Here is a 20,810-nt window from a genome sequence, read left to right as displayed (position 1 = left end):
ATCAGGAATTTATTGCTAATTTGCAATGAACATTGGCATGATTACTAATAATTTGCTGCTAAAAATCATATTTTTCAATAGTTTGGCCCTCCCCAACCTGTTTTAGCAGCACTTGGCCCCCCTAATACATATTTTCTGGCTCCGCCGCTGGTGAGAAGTGAGCCAGACCATGGCAAACAGGCAAAACATGGTTTGGCCTTCATGAAGCATTTATCCAAAATGGTTAGCAGCTGATTGAAATAATAAGAGGTAGTTGCAAACTATGCAACAGAAAATGGTGTCATCAGGAAGCACAAAAAAGATATTCATGGATTTTCAAGTTGCAATACGAGTCTTTTCTAGAATACTACTACTACTACTACAAGAGAACTGCTACATGGACGACATTTTTGCCGCCGATTCCTGGCCGACACATAATTGCAGCCATGCATCCCATTCGTTCTGTGAGTTACAGCCGTTCATCAAGAGTGTTGTGCGATTTTCGTCCGCCATCCATCGTCTGCACAGTAATTTCGCTACTACAATTCCCCTATACAAAAATCCTTCAAAAAAAATACTAATACTACACCTCAACTTGGCGATTCTATGTGTTACCATTGGGGTCAGCTGACCCCACAGCTTTTGACAAAAACAGCCTAAGAACACTGTGCAGTTACTGTACATTGTGAAGGAAAAATTTCAGAGAATTTGCAATGACCCTACAGATTGTTTAGGCTGGCCTCGCCACTCCTCAAGCAGAGCAAGATTGACTTCCTAATTTCAGCATCAACACAAGCACCACAAGATACAGTATGCGCTCTCTCTCTCTCTCTCTCTCTCTCTCTCTCTCTCTCTCAATCTGATGCGATTACAACCGATACAAGGATGAAGAAAAGGAAAGCAGGTGACGTGCCATGATCCAAGCCCGGATGCCTCTCCTCTCGATCGACTGGCTTTAAGTAGAGTTAACCCACTCGGGGCCCACAAATCTTCTATTGGGATGCTTGATCCTAGTTGGCTTTGCGATGACGTGCCCCTCTCCTTGATTGGTCCACTTGCCATCCGTTCCTTCTGGCTTGGTCGAGTTTGCTGCCATGGCAGCATTTCTGCCCTCCCTGCCAAGTGGCTTACTTGGGACGCTGACAGAGAAGAAAGGCCAAGCACTCCGAGCACAACTTTTCAGAGCCGGAAAGAAGGTATGTGGAACAAGAGTTTGTTTGAGCCAAAATTTAGACTCATAGAATCCTCCGCCGTCTAGATTGAAACTGGCAACCAATTTACCATCACTGTCAACGTGAAGCACCCAACGATCAAAACTAACCAGCAAGAGTATGTCACTATCCACCGAAACAACGTGCGCATACCAATCATCATCATGGCCTTTAAACTGCCCCTTGATTTCGGCAACAGGCAATTTGATTCGGTAGTTTAAGTCCCAAACCTCACTTTTGTAGTTCTTCAACACCCACATATCCACAATTTCCGTGGATTTGTTACGGGCATAGATGCCAAGCATGCCATCCATCTCAAAAACATGTGCGTTGCTGGGAACAGTGCCATCCATCTCAAAAGCATACGAGTTGCTGGGAACAATCGGAGCACGCATCTGCCGGAACGACTCAGCTATGGTGTTGAATACTATTATGTATTTGCTTTTAATTTGATTGTGCATTGTGTTGTATTGGCTACGACGATGCACTGGATACCAATGCAGATTATCATGGACCAGGGCAGGTACCTTTAAGCGCCCTGACGCGGTCTCCGGCCACCCGATGTACCTCGGCGGCCTGTCGGAGCCCAACGTAAAGACGTAGCAGCCAATTTGACCTTCAGGTAGGAGATCTACATGCATGTGCCTCTCCTGGCTCCTTCGGTGTAGTAGCAACCGGTACTCGTCAGTAGGGCGGTGTGGGTACATCCCTAGGATATTCACGTCCTCGGAATTGGATTTTCCAAGGCATTCACACTGACAGAGTGGCAAGGTTAGAGACGTAGAACCAGGTGCCAGTCATGCAGCAACTGGAGAGGATGATGAGGCCGTCGCAAGTGGCCTCTACATGGAACCTCCGGTCAAGCTTGGCGATGGTGTGGAGCTCCTCGGCGGTCAGGCTGGACGTGGCGAGCGGGCTTTTGGCCCGGCTCGCGGCCCGCGAAGGACCGGACCGAACGGTCCTGGCCCGGTAAAATACTTGGTCGGTCCGAGCTCAAGAATCAGGCCCGAGAAATCTTCGGTCCGGTCCTGTTTTTGACCGAGCCGACCGAGCAGACCGACAATCCCAGCGGCGACCTGCGCGAAAGGAGTAGTGGAGGAGCAGTGTAGGGAGCGCTGCACCTTCCCGCCGTCGTCGACCGTCGCCGTCTTCACCTGCCCGTAGTAGACTGCCTCCTCTACGTCTGGCCGCCGTCGATCATGCCAGTTTACAACTGCTGTCGAAGTTTCACAAAATACAGTTTCGTCAGATGTAGCAGTAAGCTGTTAGAATTCAGTTTCGTCAGACAATACAGTTTTCTTCAGTTTCGTCAGAAAATACAGTTTTCTTGGAAGAGCAACCATGGCAGCCGTTTCAGCACAGCACGAACGTAACGCAAGCCACCATCTGGGAGCAACAATCGATCGGTCGTGATTTTTTGATCGTGGGAGAAAAGCTCAACCGTGATTTTCGCATCCAACTAATCAGGCAAGTATTTTTGAAAGGCAAGGAGTAGATGTAATAGCGCCCAATTCCTATAATCATGGGCCATCACCCCACGTTGCAGTTTCCTTTTTTATGCAGTCGAGATGAAAACAAAAAATACGACGGAATCACGATTTGATCCGAAACTCATGGCGCCATTTGAGGAAGAACTCGACGTCAGGTTTGATCCTCTAATCACGGCAAGGCCCATAAATAGAAAATGTTGGCCGCATACTCGTTCTACATTACTTGCATGCAATAGGGAAAACTGCTAATGAACAAATATCTGCAGGTTCGTGGGTAACAGGCGCGCCGCCCAGCGCACACCTCGCCCACCTTGCCGCCGCCGCTCTCGCATGAAGCCCACCTTGTCACAGCACCAGCGCACGTCGCACACCTCGCCGCTGCACCCGTGCAAGTCGCCGCCGGTGGTCGTTGGCCGGTCCGCTCGGTCCGGCCCGGGCTTGGCCGCTGCCGGTCCGGTCCCAGAAATCAGGACCGTCGTGATGCTCGGTCCGGTCCGGTCCGGACCGCCGGCGGCCGGTCCAAACGACGGCTCGGACCGGGACCGGACCGTGTCCACCCTGACTCGGCGGCCTGTGGTCGAAAGCAACGATGTCTTGATAGTTGAATCTGCTGGGGTACTGGGCGCGGGAGAAAATGGGGAGGGATGGCTGGTGGCTGTGGTGGGCAAGGAGAAACTGGCGGGCTGAGGTGAAGCTGCGCCAGGCGCGGCATACGGCGCGACAGTGGAAGAGGGATTTGGGGTCGAGGCGGACGAGAATCTCCCAGACTACGATCTCCTCCGGGAGGCCGCGGAGAGGCATCGCTCTTGGTGCCCTTGCGTCCTTTGCCATGGCCGCCGATCTGTGGAGGGAACGAGATGTGGCGATCGATTCTTGAGGAAACAACCGAGATGAGATTATTAATGGACTTGGGCTGGGTTTAGTCATGGTCCGTTTGCAAGTAGGAAATTACATTACACTAGTAAATATGCACGTGAAACGCACGTCTCAACTAATATTACAATCATATGTGAAAAAGCACATCGTTTGGTATAATTAGTACCCTCAACCTGAACATATTCTACTACCGTACATCCATTTTAAATTATATATATAATTAAGAGCCATTTTATATGCCAAAATCTGTTATTAGAAACAGTATTGATCAGTTTTAGATTTTACGTATACACCTAAATTAAGCAAGCATTCAGATATGACATACATTTCCAAAGCAACACCGGAAGAATTCTTAACTCTCAAGATTGAAGGCTCTACTGTATTTTCAGGGATGTGCCTGCAAACTTGTTTAGTCATCAATCCACAATATATGCATTTCTATTGTAAAATAATTCCTTGCAGGGTACACATGTGCAGCTAACATGTATTTCTACATCACATTATTATTATTATCGATAATTACTAACTTGTCTAACTTCCTCTCCATTTCTCATTTGAACATGACACATATGCAGGAGCAGAGAAGGAGACCCAGATGGTTACCAAACCGGTGGCGAAGAAGATGACAATGACTCAGAGAAGCACCTACAGTGACAGTCATATGGCCGAGCTTGAGCAGCACCAAGACCATACGCCCCTCAAACATTAATGAAAAACTTGGTCATTAATTTTGTTCCAGCTAACAGGTTAGCCCCACTTGCCCCTCAAACATTAATGAAAAATGTGGTCATTATTCTTGCTCCAGCAAACAGGTTAGCCCCACTTACCTTCCCTGCCTCATCACCAAGGTAGATAATAACATAGTAGTAGCATACAAAAACCCGGACATCAGCAGGGCAGGTTGCACACTTTGTAAATTGATGACATCAGCAGGGCAGGTTATTTTCCTGGTAACATGAAATCAATCACCCTATGCCTTTTAAAAATGCTTTTCAATGTATCCTGCAGTACCAAATTATCAGTCCAACTAAAACAAGATCGGTAGGTAATTCTACATTTATTATTCAAATTACCAGCGAGAGAGTTATCTGACCATAAACACAATATTCATTAGCTAATTGACTATGCGGCGATAATCCTCTTACATTACTGCCCACCAAACTCAGAGAAGTAGTTTAGTTGCATTACTTCTTGCCATGGATTGATAGCAGTAAGGACAACCGATAATCCAAAATAATGAACTTAGAAAAATATAAGTTGGGGCATACTGATCTTATGGGTGACTGTATCCGGTCAAATAATGGTGGGCGAGCATAGAGACGTCTGTCTTGTCCGTTGGGTGAACAATTGCAATGGAGAACTAATGTGGGAGGTGTCCTAGAGCAGTATCGACACTATACTGCAGATAACTTAACCCATCAGAAGTTCTAAAATGACCCAAAGAATCAGAGAATGAGGAAATGGAGAGGGCTACATACATATGTCAAGTTGATACCTGAAACCAGTCATTTGGATCACAAATACTACTCAGTCAGCTTGAACCTAAAATAAAAACCAAGATGAGGGAAGCTGCCGACCTTGAAATAGAATCAATATGAAGATCATGTGTCTCAAAAATCTTGTTTGCACTTGGTAGTGAACTACTTATTTACAACAATTTTTCTTTTCTGGTGTACATGAGATATTGGATATCGATTGCTAGCTAACTACACAACACTAACATATCTGAGCCGCTAGATAGAATTAAATGCGAACAAGATCTGTAGGTAATTACATCTATAATAATTTGGTGGAAAATGAACATCATAAATCCAGAAAATACATTGATCCAATAGATAACTCAAAACACAGAGAATCGCTCACTACTATTATTAATGAGTAAAGGTAAGAAGAAACTCATTTGCACACTCCGCAAATATAAGAAAACTAATGCAAAAGGGCACTATACAAGACATATATACCAATATTGTATTGACCGATCACAATAATAGAGCAATCAGTCTTGGTTTGAGGTGTTTGGTCAGAAGCAGCAGAGCGGGACTGGAGGACGACACAACATCCAGGGCAGTGGCTAGTTCATCTGCTCAGGCAGAAGGTCAAGGTGCACCTGACGTAGTTGACTGACGTAGTTCGGTCAGACCTGCATATATATGTCCAATTTTCAAACATCTCCAGAGCAAAACAAACAAAATGAAAGTCTGTACTTCTGAAATCATCATGTTGCAAAAAGAATAGTGAAATATAATAGCAGATGGTAACACATAGAAGAATGTTTATTACCTCTTGTCTCATGTCCTTGCTGACGACTTTGCCATTTCAAAAATCTTCCTCCACCCTTCCATTAGACCGTACTTCTGAAATCATTATGCTGCAAAAAGAAACACCAAGTTCAGCAAGCCAAAAGTTCATTTCTTCTACTTTACCAAACTATAAATTCGTAAGTTAGGTCTCAAAAGTTCAGCGAGCCAAAAGTTTATTCCAGTAATTTTTTTTGTGAAATCCTATATCGCTTGAGCAATGGATTTGCATTGTCCATCCTATAATACTGCCCATATCTACATCAAGTAGTACATGTCTTGCTATCTTGTATTGTGATGGATTAGTTCTCACTTTTATCTAATCGATGCATCTGTCGCCATTTAATATGAAATTCACAGAGATTAGCTGATGTATTATTCTTCAATTCCTTCTCCCACATATTACAATTTGGAATGCAATTGACTCCTCGGAAATTTGATGAACAGAAAAAATGTTGATTGAAGAGAGGAAGGGCATGTGACGTACAGCTTGTTGGCAAGGGCTGGACTTCGTCCTCTGCTTGGACCAACACGGCGGATGCATGAGGAGTGGAGAGAGCCCGCATCCGGCGGAAGCAAGGCAGGGGGTCAGATAGCACCATGGTGCCCTGCCCGCGTCATCGTTAAGCCAGGCAGCAAGCCAGCAACTCGTGTCGGCGACCCTCCTGCGGCAACGTAGTTCGTGCCTCAACGCTGCTGCACCAAGCGTTTGCCGCGCGCCCGTGCCAAGCCGACACAAACCAGGTGCCCCGTCGTCGCCCTCCTTGGGGATGGCCGTAGCTTCGCCCCGGCACGCCCTCCGGCGGCGGCGGCGAGACAGGGAGGAGTTAGGGAAGGGAAGGGGTGGTGGCTAGGGTTCTCCCCCGAGACGCATGGAGGCGCTGGCCCTAGCTTCGCCCCGGGGCGCACTCCGGCAGCGGCGGCGAGACGGGGAGGAGGTATAGGGGAGGGAAGGAGTGGCGGCTAGGGTTCTCCCCCGAGACTCATGAAGGCGACGTGGTGGTTGCGAAGATGAGATATGGAGAGCCCTTTGCGCGTTGTACGCGGACGCGCGTGGAATATTCCTTCGCGGGTGGAGTGCGTTCAGTCCTACTAAATTGCTAATTGCACACATAGCTCGGGATTTAATTAACTGTATCCATTAGATTTTATTTAGTGGGACTAATCTGACGATGGTAATTAGGCTGGGTACATCTGCGGGGTGGCTTAAAGAAAGATTTAGTTTGATTGTTTAATAGTAGTATAGAGTATCCATTAGATTTTATTTAGTGGGACTAATCTGACGATGGTAATTAGGCTGGGTACATCTGTGGGGTGGCTTAAAGAAAGATTTAGTTTGATTGTTTAATAGTAGTATAGATAGTAGTATAGAGTATCCATTAGATTTTATTTAGTGGGACTAATCTGACGATGGTAATTAGGCTGGGTACATCTGCGGGGTGGCTTAAAGAAAGATTTAGTTTGATTGTTTAATAGTAGTATAGATATAGATACGGATCCGTTTAGCAGCCCTGGTCCGTTTACAAGTTGGACTCAGTTTCCCGTATGATTAACCTTGTTGATGTACTCCAGTTTTATCATGGATTGTTGTATAAAAAATTATCTTTATCACAAGTTTTTTTAGGGCATCTTTATCACTATTTGTACTTGAGTTATCAAAGTCAAACTATATTGTTCAATAAATAAAATTATGGCATATCATCATTTGAAATAATATAAATCATTATTGGCATCAAAAGACATGATTTTACCTCTACACCTATCCGTGTAAGTAAGAAGTAACCTTGCCACCCACGGTTCTATATTTTTTGAGAGTACGCCAAGGATTGGTGTATCGTTTCACAGAAGGCAGGCAAAGATGTCAACATCGTCTTTGGGTTTATAACGCTAGGCTTGGCTCTAACTAGCCATGTGTTGACACCAGATTTTGGCACGGTCAATAACTTATTTAAGATGGCCTCAAAATGGAGAAGTGATCTTCATGAAAGAGTTCCGTATGGTCGATGTGAACACCTTTGAAGTTTGGGTCATTGCAGTCCGATTTCATCTCGAAGGCCGAAACTATGCTCAAAGTACTAAGATCTTATATTCAAAGTACAGTTTGGCTGATTAAGCCCCCAAGACGACTTCAAATGGAAATATTATCTACACGTATTGTCTTTGTCTCGCCAAAACGATCGATTTTGATATAAAACTCGTTCCAATCCGAGTTCGTATGAGAAGTTAGAGCCATCGGAATACAGCCCTGTCAGGAGGCAAAAACTGGCGCACCCCACCAGACACCCTGTCTGATGCGTAGCGCGAGGGATATCCTGTTTTGCACGACCAATTTGACCCTCAAGATGACCTCTGATCAAAAAACGTTCAACATAAAAGTTGTTCGTCTCGTCGAAACGGTCAAGATTGCTTTTGGGATCGTTTGCATCCAAGATCGTTTACCACCACAAAAAAGACCCGCAAGGTGCAGCCAGTTTAAACCGAACAGTTTTGGAAAGTTCGGACAAAACCAATCCGAATTTAACTAGGGTTTTGGACGTGAATCCAAGCCTTTTCCTTGCACTGGAAGTCCAGCCGCCTCTTATATACCTAAGGGGTGACGGCCGATTGAACAACACACAATCGATCAATTCATCTACCACTTTTATCTTTTATCTTTTCTCCTTAACCCTAGTTCTTCTTCTTCCTCGTTCTTCGTCTGTTCTTCTTGTTGTAGAGCGGCGAAACTCGAGGCCCTAGGGGCGATCAGGTCGACCTAGGGCAGCCCATAGCCGCCGCGAGCCCAGGTGGGGTCCCTCCCGGGCGTGTGGGGTTTCGGGTCCTCAAAAGCACCTACCGGATTGCCTGCGTACCGCGCTTCCGGACGGGTCTCCTTCAACATGAGTTGCGGTGCATCACCCCCGGCATTGAGGGTACACGGTGATGTGTTCGTGTGCGAACACACTTTTTGGTGACTCCGCTAGGGACGAAGCTTCGAACGGTCTCCGGCCCGTTCTTGCTACAAAGAGATCGTCATCAAGGGTTTGTAGTCTACAAAGGTAATATGAATACCCAATCCCTTTATGTAGATGCAAATAATTCATATGGTGTTACTAGATCGTTCAATGAGTATACTCTATCGGTCAACCCTAGTTTTTTCAATCATGCAACTAACTACGTGCAAGGGCCGATTCAAAGTAATTTATATACTTCAACTTCTTATGATATTATTTACATGCACCATATGTATCCCAACTCACACGCATCGGCAACCCAGCAAATTCATATGCCAATGAGCAACATGATGAGTTCGAGTAATCAATTTGAAACACCCCAAGTTAGAATTTCCAATGCCATACAAGAAAGTGTTTCACCCTTTTATTCATCGGCAGCTAATGTGCAATATAGTAATCCAACCATGCCGATGAATGAGAGAATTGGCCATGCTACTAGTGGCTATTCGGCCAGTTACTCTCAACCGTCATATGCTACACCTCATGTTACTAATTCTTCGGCACCATACACAACTGTAGATGCTCATAATTCGGCTTCACACCTTCCTGGTTATAGCCGAATGAATGTAAATTTTACAGGAGCGGTTGTGCCCAACATTGTAGAAGATGAGGTAGTGGTGGCTACATTGAAGAGTTTAGCCCAAAATAAGAGAATTAGTGCTCTTTGCCTTGAACAACATGAAAAGGGGCTATTTCCTGATTATGCCGCAATAAAAGCTAGAGTTTTGCAAGAAGATGAATCTTTGCCAATTGATAAAATTGGTGAGCAAAAGGATGGTCTTACAACAATGCATATGCCTTCACCTAGTACTATATCATATTATACACCCCCTACACAATTGCAAAATTTCGGCAACACCCGTATGTCATTGCCGAAAGAATCTAAAAGCATTGGGGGGCAATCATATCCGGAGTGGGCTGAAATTGAGAAAAAGTTTAAAGCTAATTTTGCCGCTCGCCGTCAGAAACAAATAGAAAACGAATTGGCTCAGATAAAAGAAGCATTGCCAATTGGTAGTATCAATGAAAAGAAGGATGATTCGGAACATGAAAGTGCTTCGGTTGAAAAATCCGAATCAAGTAGTATATATTCTGAATCCATCAAATCCAACGAGGCAAGCATTATTGAGAAAGGACATGGCAAGCATAGGAAAACAACGGTGCTTGATTTTTCTGAAGTTAATGGAACCTACTTCCTGCCCTATGAGTTCCGTGCCGTAGAAATTGACAAGCTTCAAGGACAAGAACAAGTAGCCGAACAAAGTTCGGCCGGCAAAAATCTTCAAAGCAATGATGCACGGATTCAAGAAAAAGATGATGACAAGGTGTTGGGGAGCCATCCAAAGACGGAGCTAGATGTTCTTCAAATGGAACCACCATCATGTTCTCCCAACATATTTGAAGAGGTATGCATAGCGAGTAATTTACCTATTTTCAGATTTGGTCGCAACTTCATTATTGATGCATCTATAAGAAATATTCTCATAAGTAATTTTGAAAGACCAATGAAGAAGGGTAATTTACTTGTTAGCAATAAAATTGTTATGGAACATACCAGTCAAACCATTGCGCCATTTATAAAGACCGATAATGACTTATTGTTACAGCCAAAGCTTTCCCCATTGCTTTATCTAAAGTTCATATCTAGTTGGGTAGCTTTGCTTATTTCGTACTTGGCTTGCACTTGGTCTCAACTGAGATATGTATGTTCTAAATATCTTCGTTTCAGAAATTTAAAGCCAAGGTTAAATTCTATTGAGAAAACCAATGCTAATACAATATCTTTCCAAAGACATCGGAGATAGAATGGAAAACACAATGCATAGCCGAATGGGGAGATTCCAAATTTGAACCATTCGTTTGCTTGTCTCCAAAGCCGTTCAAACAGCAAGATCGGCTAGAAAACAAGAAGTATACCTTCAATTCAAGCATGTGTGATCAAATATTTGATTTGTTGCTGAAAAATAATTACATTACAATTCTCGATCACCATGTTAAGCCATCAATCCAAGGACGAATATATTGTAAGTTGCATGATTTGTCCAAACATAATTTTGAGGATTGCAACATGTTTCGGCAAATAGTTAAATCGGCCATTGAAAAAGGACGATTGAAGTTTGTTGAAACACCAAGAGATGACCAGTCTATTTCAATTCGTCCCGATGGCAAAAGGTTTTTGCATCGGCTGCTTCAAGCCGATCCATTTAAAGAGAATGTAAAAACTGCAGGTGATGGGATCAAGGTTTCAAGTAAATAAGTTGTTGAAGAGCATAATGAACATAATCTTGAGGGCGAAAATTCCATCGAAGCTACAATGGAGACGCCAAGGACTGGGGGGCAGCAAGCAAATCCAATGATCGATGAAAGCAAACCAAAAGAAAACAAAGGCCGAAATAAGCGCAAGTGTAAGAGATCAAAAATCACCTTTGCTGAACTATTGGATAAATATCAAAAGATGAGTGAAGAGAAGAATGCTTATCGGTCAAATCATGCAAAAAAACCAAGGTCACCCCAAGGCGCAAATATGAGGATCGGTATTGGCAAAATGATAATTTTAATGCAACATATTCATATCCTTATTTTGGGCCGCCAATGCCAATGCCGTGGATGCCTCCCTATGCTCATATAGATACATATTCATCATGGAACAGGTATGATACAAGGGCACATTCTCCATCTTATTCTAGACCATCTCACCAATACTATGCAGCTCCAAGAAGATCAACATTTGAACAATCACGCTTCAAAGACCGTTTCAATCACAAGGAATCGGTCCAGAGCTCAAGAAAGAATAAACAGGTTGTAAAGCAAGTTTACTGCGTGAAAAGAGATGGTCGTAATTGTGCTATGTCAGATTTGATCTCAAATAACAAAGAGCCAATTAAAATGTTGATATTGGCTACAAAAGGCAAAGAAGTGAAACAATCAATGGATAAAAATCAGAGTGCCAAATCTGAAGAAAAGAAGTTGAGGGTGCACAAGGCCCAAAAAGAGTTGCCATTGTTTGAAACAAAATCACAGCCGAGATGCCCACTCGGTTTATCGTACTGGCGAAAGAAGGAATTAAAAAACTTAGTGCACAAGAGCTGAAAAAGAAGAACATGGCATGGTTTCCGAAGAGGAGCAGTCAAAATAAAGGTGATGTGCAACCTTCTATTGCAACAAGTGTTACAAAAGTGAAGAAAGAGAAGGATGGAAGCCAAAAACAGTTAAGCCGAAGGTTTGCATCACCCCATCAAAATCTTCGGTTAGCACATCATCCATATTCTTCAACCATACCATTGATGCCTTTGCCATGGAATTCATCATCAGGTATGATAAATTACCCTCCCTGGATTTATTTTAATCCATGGAAGCGACATAATTTTCTGCATCATGAGAGGGTATTACCAAATCTCTATACATTTTATTAGCTACATTTTTTCTCGCTAATCCAAAGGGCTGAAATATTTGATTGCTATTTCATTTGTTTATTTCGGCTATACATGATTTGGTGAATGAATTCTACATGGGCATTATGTTGATGGCCGGTATTTATCTATTGCCCTAAGAATATGTCAAAGCATGGCTGATGTAGTATCCTAACATCGTGCTTAGTTCAATTAGAGGCGAAAAAGAGGTACATGTTCATTGATATTGCCCTTGTCTTTCTAGTACTATGGAGATTATTTTCGACGGTAAATTTGTGGCAATGGCCAAGGTGTTGGTGTTGCTTATTTATCTCCATATGGAGCTATTTTTGTGAAGCCTCAGGCCGCTTATAATATTTTTGCACAATCATCAAAGCTGAATATGCATTGTCATTCGGATTGGAGCTTTTCCTTGATATAGGTGCTATACATATTGAGGCTTCCGGTGATTCGTTACTAGTAGTGCAACAAATATCCAGGGTTATCAATGTTTTGACGGATCACTTATAGTTTATCTTTTGGTATGTCTAGATGCAAGATTTGCCTTGGGTTGCTTTGAAATTGTTCATATATCTAGGCATGACAATTTGAAAGAGTTGGCACAGAAAGCGTTCGGCTACTATGTTAACCATGGTGTATTGCATTTCTATCAATAGCCGATGCTAGGTCTTGTCAGCATAGGTAAGGCTGAATCGAAGCCCACCGCTTTGGCCACTAATGAAACTTTTATGCAGGCGAAGTAAGGATTGGAGGAAGTTCATTCTTGATTATCTGCAAAATCCTAGCGAAAGGGTGAACAATATGGTTCGGAGGATGGTTTTGATCTATGAAACCTTATCACCGGATTGTTATAGAAGCTGAGAAGTTTTCACCCAAGTTTGCATCAAGAGGTTCAAACAAGCAATGGTCGATATATACTTGTCATCCTAAGAACATGCAAAATGGCCGATGGAGTGTTGACATCGTCCTTAGAACAAGCTATGCGGAAGTTATTTTTCGGCACACAAACTTTGCCGAAAAAACAGGGGGACATGTGTTGACACCAGATTTTGGCACGGTCAATAACTTATTTAAGATGGCCTCAAATGGAGAAGTGATCTGCATGAAAGAGTTCCGTATTGTCGATATGAACATCTTTGAAGTTTGGGTCATCACAGTCCGATTTCATCTCGAAGGCCGAAATTATGCTCAATGTACTAAGATCTTATATTCAGAGTACAGTTTGGATGATTAAGCCCCCAAGACGACCTTAAATGGAAAAATTATCTACACGGATTGTCTTCGTCTCGTTGAAACAATTGATTTTGATATAAAAATCGTTCCAATCCGAGTTCGTATGCAAAAGTTAGAGCCATCGAAATACAGCCTTGTCAGGAGGCAAAAACTGGCGCGCCCCACCAGACACCCTGTTTGATTGGTAGCGTGAGGCATAGCCTGTTTTGCGCGACCGATTTGACCCTCAAGATGACCTCTGATCAAAAACCCTTCAACATAAAAGTTGTTTGTCTCGTTGAAACGGTCAAGATTGCTTTTGGTCTCGTTTCTATCCGAGATAGTTTACCACCACAAAAAAGACCCGTAAGGTGCAGCCAGTTTAAACCGAACAGTTTTGGAAAGTTCGGACAAAACCAATCCGAATTTGACTAGGGTTTTGGACGTGAATCCAAGCCTTTTTCTTGCACGGGAAGTCCAGCCGCCTCTTATATACCTAAGGGGTGACGGCCGATTGAACAACACACAATCGATCAATTCATCTACCACTTTTATATTTTATCTTTTCTCCTTAACCCTAGTTCTTCTTCTTCCTCGTTCTTCGTCTGTTCTTCTTGTTGTAGGGCGGCGAAACTCGAGGCCCTAGGGGCGATCAGGTCGACCTAGGGCAGCCCATAGCCGCCGCGCGCCCAGACGGGGTCCCTCCTGGGCGTGTGGGGTTTCGGGTCCTCAAAAGCACCTGCCGGATTGCCTGCGTACCGCGCTTCCGGACGGGTCTCCTTCAATGTGAGCTGCGGTGCATCACCCCCGGCGTTGAGGGTACACGGTGACGTGTTCGTGTGCGAACACCATTAACACCATAAGAAGCTTCTTCTCACTACCAACTACCGGCAACTGCTGAATAGCCTGACCGCCTAGGCGAAGACGGAAGCCGACGCTCCTCCCTCAAAAGCTCTAGTTCCTGACGAAAGCCACCCACAGTTGTACATTGATTTAGCTCCCAAGTGACATCAGAGAATGATGATATGCCATGAAACATGTAAAAGCCACTATTGTGGAGATAGGGAACTTGCAAACTGAAAGTATTTATGGGCCGGTGAACCTACAATTAAGCAGCCAACACTTTGGCATCTGTTTCCATTAGAAAAGAGAGCAGCGTTTTGGCTCCTAGGTGCTTATGCACCCATTGTCGAAATACACATTTTGAAAAGTTGAAAAATTTGAAACAAAAATCCTACGTATGTAAAATGCTCGGATATACACGCGGGATTTTTGTTCCGAATTTTTCAACTTTTTGAAATGTGTATTTCGACAATGGGTGCATATGCACCTAGGAGCCAAAGGCAATTACCGTTAGAAAACAAAGTACAATGGGAGAAAATCGTACAAAGATCGCTTTGCGACGGATTGTGGTGGCAAACAGCTAATTATACCCCAATGGTTGTGGTTTTGTGTGAGCGACAGTCCAATCTTTTAAACCAGCTGTAATATACAAAAATTCATTCTGAATTGTGATAACCAAAGGAGCACAGCTCTGAATTTAATAACTCAAGGCAGCACCATCGAATCTTGAACTCGAATATAGTACGTGCACTTGTGCAGAATTTTATGCAGCTCTTAATGTTGCACAGCACTTGTGCAACTCAGAATTTTATTTTATAACTCAAGGATACATGCCCAGGACGACCAGCAGTCCCTGGCTCCCTGCATCGTAGGGGCATGCACCTGACAAGATGGCAGGATGTTCACACAGACTGACTGAGGTACCGGTTTTGCTGTTAAATCAAAGAAACCATAGGGGGAAGCAGCTGTGGACCTGAATAACTTCACATCCACAAAAATCACCAGCTACTTACAACTGTCAGTAAAACGAAATACAGTGTTCTCGTGGACCTTGACAAGCAAGATGAAGCAACAGCGACACGACTTGACAGTTGGTGAAATTCTTCAATGTTCTAAAGAAAATTATCAGAGTGAATTTCAACTTATTTCTACAGTTGTACCATCAGTCCATCACACAGCAAGCCTATTGACGTCCTGCTTGAGACATGAAAACGATGTGCAACCTGGGCCAGACCATGCAGAAACTGTCTTGTGGTTGTTAGTACAAGTTTTGTTTCTTCAGCTTATGTTAAGATCAAACATCAGATGAAGCACTAGTCCTACAATGTTTAGCAGGAAAAGTGAAACAATAAGATATCACTCCAAATAATGCAACATAAAAAGGGTACTGGTAACAATCTTTTCAACAAGAACAATACAACTCCTCGGAAGGAGATAAATATAACCATGTCAAATTATTGGTATAATGGGGTGCCGTTCCATTAAAAACTACGTAACCACGTGCAACAGATTCATGAAGAAAAAGGGAATTAAAATAGAACATTTCATTGGGCTATTCACAACGATGCAACAATTTACAACTTTAGCATCAACACAGCAATAGTCACTTCAACCTGAAAGGGTACCGAGACAAGCAACGACATAATAGTCAAATTAAGCTTCTGATCACAAATGGTATACATCAATGCAAAAAGAAGAAGCAAGGTCCATAAGACTCCTGGTTGATCAAATTCATAGATATTGCAGGCTCATATGGGTATGAGGGCTACGCCTTCAAGAAGCAACACCTCAGTCAGCAGCCATCAGGTGAAAGGAAAATCATTCACAGCATAACCTTCTAATGCCGCAAAGAAGGTATGCAGAACAAGAGTTTGTTTGACCCGACCTTTCCAGGCGTATAAGTAGTGGCCATCACGATGGAGGCTGTCATCAAATTTGCCCTCAGTGTCAATGTACATGAGACGTCCGCCAAGACTGAGGAGCAAGAAGACGTGACCATCCACGGACACAACATTGACATGCCAATAATCCTTTGGCCTTCCCAACCACTCCATGATTTCTGCGGCAGGCAATTCAACCTTGTACTTGTAGTCCCACTCACTCCCACACCTCCTTTTCATAGTTCTGCAACACCCATATGTCAACAATTTTTCTGGCATCACTGTAGCTATAGATGCCAATGGTATCATCCATCTGAAGGATAGATGACATAGTGGGAACAACTGGAGCATGCATCTGCCAGAATGACTCAGTTGTTGTGTCGAATACCGATAACAGTTTGCCTTCGCTGTTATGCTTCACGGGATACAAATGAATGTTATGGCGGAATAGGACAGCTGGCTCGGAGCGCAACACTGACGTGTTCTCCTGCCCCCTAATGTAGCTCGGTGGCTGGTTGGAGCTTGCCTAACACGGAGACATAACAGCCAATTTTATCTTTAGGCAGGTGACTGTGCTGTAAAAGCTGGCACTTCACGCCAGAATCAATAATTATCTACCAAGTGAACATATATTTTTTCTGTAGTAGAACAAAGAAGAGAAATTTTTGCAACCTTAATATGTGCATTATTCAATATTAAATATGTGTTGATTTTCATTTCTGACCGACACGCATGCATACAGCACATACTGTATCAATTAATCTCGATGATGAAATTACTTCTACATTCTGAAGAATATTATGACAGTGAAGTTCAGATTAGTTCTACAGTTGTACCATCACACAACTGGCCTAGCTAGTGTCTTCCTGCTTGAGAGAAGAGCACGATGTGGAACCTGGGCCAGACCATGGAGAAACTTTCTTGTGCTTATTAGTACATGATTTGTTTCTTCAACTTATGTTAAGATCAAACATCAGTTGTAGCAATAATCTTAAAATGGTGCACATCTGACCGTGCAACTAACAGATGAGCTTAGCAGATGCTACGACAGTATCTAGGAGCGGCTTTACGTACAAGCCAAGTACAATGGTGGAGTACCAAGATCACCCATTAATTGCCAAATGAAAGTACACCACATAAGTTACAAGTGCTATAGTGCTATACCATCCTTTTCTACAAGAATACTACTACATCCCGCTCCCCAATTGCCAGGGAAATCTGCCTCTTTTCACTGTCAGCTACAACTACAATAGACGGTAGGAAACACATCAAAAATTGACTATTAAGAAGACCACTAGATAAAAAGAGGTACTGTTAATCCTTCAGTTTAAGAAATAGGGGAAAATCTCTCTTCAACAATGCTTCAAGGGTTAAATACATTTTCATTGCAAAAGTCTAATTAATACAATAAAAAAGAACCCTCTGGAATGGATTACTAGCTCCAGGATGGGTTGATGCTGGCTAGAGAGATCATCCGGTGCAGTTTCTGCCTTATTTACCCCGGTTGGTGTCACCGTGTCTGTTTGTGAACTACCATGAGATTGTAGCTTATCTCACATGCTGGGCGGTGAAATGCATCAGTAAGGTACTACAAAGTTTAGAGAACCCTGATAATTGCATTCAGTATCCGAAATAACACTAGTACCCGGTACTACCTAAGAGGCTAAGACTGAAGCAACGATCCCCAACAGAGACATACAAAGACCATTACTTATTTTCACTAGTATTTACATAGTAGCAAGGGAAACATCCAAGATGTAATATATTCACCCATGTGGGTTCTTCAGTGAATATATTTAGCCCAGGAATAGTTTCTCGCCGTAGATAAGGTCCCAGCTCGGCAGGCTATCATAAAGGGGGTGGTGGACCATCTGGGCCTGGGTGTCCGAATAGAGGGCCACAACAGTCCTGGAGCAGGCAGCAGCAGCAGAGATGATAGAAGCTGTAGAAGAAATACTTGTTCAGAGTTGCACATGTATATTCATCTAAACCATGAGGGTTTTCAGAGGTACAAAACTAAACGACTAGTATATGCTTCATAGCTTGGAATTGAACTTTGAGTTTATGCTGAATATTTTACACTTGACACCTTAACCACTAACGGTCTCCAAGTGAAGGATAGTTTTTTTTAGAAAGAATAGCAATTGATATGCTAACTGAATGAATTGATGATATCGATAGCACGATGCAAACTTTAAACTTCCATTAGTTAGATGATGATTCAACTTACCAGGATCCGAAAAAGCCACCGAATCCAGATCCCCAACCAGGGCCAGGGCCACCGAGAAATCCAGGGCCCCAAGAATCAGGGCCAAAGCCACCCGGAAATCCAGGCCCCCAAGAACCAGGGCCAGGCCCACCGAGAAATCCAGGCCCTCCAGGTGGTACCGGACCCCACCCTCCAGGGCCTCCTCCACCTGGTCCTCCATGCCCATGCGGGTCCATAGCGCCAATAGGTACTGCTGCTGAATGCTAACTAAGCTTCACAAGAACAAAATCATGCGGGTACAATCTTTCTTAGACTTGATGCAGCAATTCAAGCTCAAGAATTTATAGATGCACATTGAGAACTAGTGCCTACCATTCCATGAATCAGCTATGAGGCTGTGACTCCCACCCACTGGTCAATGTTCCATCTTTCAACTACTACTCTAAATTCTAAGCTTACTCTTGACTTTACAAGGACTAGTACCTGCCGTTGAGACGGTTGAGAACTAGTACCTGCCATTCCATGAATCACCTATGACTCCCGCCCACTGATCAATGTTCCAACTACTACTCTGAATTCTGAGGTTACTCTTGACTTTACAAGGACACGTTCAAGTTCAAGGTGATTGATTATATCTGCATGGCCAAGTTCAGTCTGAACATTCATCCAATCAACACATCTGTCCCATCTTAAGAAACAGAGTGGTAAAACAGAGAATGTGAGTATATACACCTCACAGGGACATATCAACAGCCCTGTCGCGACTATGTCTCAACAAAAGCATCAATTGCTTTTCTTTTATAGCTAGAATAGCACTTGACCCGGCATCCACGATGTCATCTGATGCGCGCATGGCAACATCAGATCCCACGGCGTGGAGAAGAGCCACACGGCGGTCGGACAAAATCCAAATGTTCACGCCCTATAAACTCAGTTTCTTTTTTTGATATAAAAGCTCCAGGTGCTGGTACACCCAACAGAAGAATTTACAACTGGCAGTCTTTTGTTTCAGGTCTAGAAGATGCTGATCTGATCCAACTAACATTTGAAAGTCTCAATATAACCTAATTGGCAATGCTAAGCCGTGAAGAGATGGTGCAAACTGTCTATTTTGAACAGAAAAAACTAGAACAGTATGCCATAGTTTGACAGACAAAGCTACCTCATTTTGCAAAATCCTCCGCCATGCCCATCCACGCCATGATGGCGCTCGACTTACCAAAGAAGACGATTGCGGCGATGAACAAAGTGTGTAGAGGCTTCCTATGGTGCAGAAGAGCGGAAGCTAACGGAGGGAACTGTGCGGTTGCTTGGGATTCGATGTGTGCGCCGAAGTGGGCTGGTGGCCTAGGGATACCTAACCTTAGATGGCTGAATGTGGCCATGCAAGCCAGGTGAGCATGGCTCACAAGAGTGGACACGAGTAGACCTTGGAGCGAGTTCAAAATCAAGATCCCCAAAGAAGCTAAGTTACTTGTCCAGGCGGCTATGAGGAGCGAAGCAAACTGTGGTCTCCATACGCTTTTTTGGGAGGATCGTTGGATAGATGGTATGCGGATACAAGAGATTGCTCCAACAATATATGGTATGATCCCAAGGCGGACCAGATTGACGAGATCAATCGCCCAGGCTGCAGAAAATGGGTCTTGGGCATCGGATGTTGGCCCGAATATTGGTGAGGGAGCATTGCAGGAGTACTTACAGCTTTGGATCAAAGTAAGCACGTGGGAGCAGCAGGCGGATGGGCCGGACTTGGTCGGTTGGTCATGGGAGACCAACGGCCGTTTCTCGGTGCGCTCGGCTTACACGGCAAAATTCTGGGGACGGACGGTTGAGCCTATGGCAGAGCTGACCTGGAAGTCTCACGCCCCAGCTACCTGCAAGTTCTTTGCTTGGCTTGCCTTAAGAAACAGGTGTTGGACCTCTGACAGACTGGCGAGGAGAGGCCTCCCACACCAAGATGCATGCCCCTTATGCGACCAGGAGGACAAAACGATTGATCATGTGCTACTGACGTGCGTCTTTGCCAGGTCAGCGTGGGCTGCAGTATGTGAGGCGCTGGGCATGCGGGACTGGACTCCGACTGCACACGATTCCTTAGCCATCTGGCTTGCGGAGAAGCATGGGACAAACGGCTGGCACAAGAAGGATCTTCATACGGTCTTCTTGCTGACATTGTGGGAGATGTGGAAGCATCGCAATGCTATTGTGTTTGATGGGGCATCACCTTCGTTAGGTGTACTACTAGGTAGAGTAAGGTCGGAAGGAAGAATGTGGTCTATTGCCGGCAAGTTTAAGAGAGACATGGACCCCTTCTTCCTTCGGCTTGAACGGTGGGCTAGTAGTGAGGATTAGGAGTGTTGTAATATGAACCTTGTAACCATGGTGGATGCACTCTTTGCCTTTCTTCTTT

At 44.0% G+C, this 20,810-nt stretch overlaps 1 protein-coding gene and 1 long non-coding RNA gene across 2 annotated transcripts; both read right to left on the bottom strand.

Moving 5' to 3' along the window:
• Positions 1-5,408: 5,408 nt before the first annotated feature.
• LOC119282218 lies at positions 5,409-6,740 on the bottom strand. The gene is made up of 3 exons (XR_005138658.1): positions 6,341-6,740; positions 5,837-5,924; positions 5,409-5,696 (listed from the first exon to the last, which is right to left on the bottom strand). It is a non-coding gene; the product is annotated as an uncharacterized LOC119282218 (long non-coding RNA).
• A 10,783-nt stretch (positions 6,741-17,523) lies between these two features.
• LOC119282217 lies at positions 17,524-18,695 on the bottom strand. The gene is made up of 2 exons (XM_037562527.1): positions 18,419-18,695; positions 17,524-18,130 (listed from the first exon to the last, which is right to left on the bottom strand). Exons 1-2 carry the CDS (start codon positions 18,621-18,623, stop codon positions 17,985-17,987), a joined length of 351 nt encoding a protein of 116 aa, XP_037418424.1. The 5' UTR covers positions 18,624-18,695; the 3' UTR covers positions 17,524-17,984.
• Between the last annotated feature and the right edge of the window lie 2,115 nt (positions 18,696-20,810).

Source organism: Triticum dicoccoides, chromosome 3B, assembly GCF_002162155.2.
Source record: "Triticum dicoccoides isolate Atlit2015 ecotype Zavitan chromosome 3B, WEW_v2.0, whole genome shotgun sequence".
Classification (NCBI taxonomy): domain Eukaryota; kingdom Viridiplantae; phylum Streptophyta; class Magnoliopsida; order Poales; family Poaceae; genus Triticum; species Triticum dicoccoides.
This window is presented reverse-complemented; position numbering and strand designations above follow the sequence as displayed.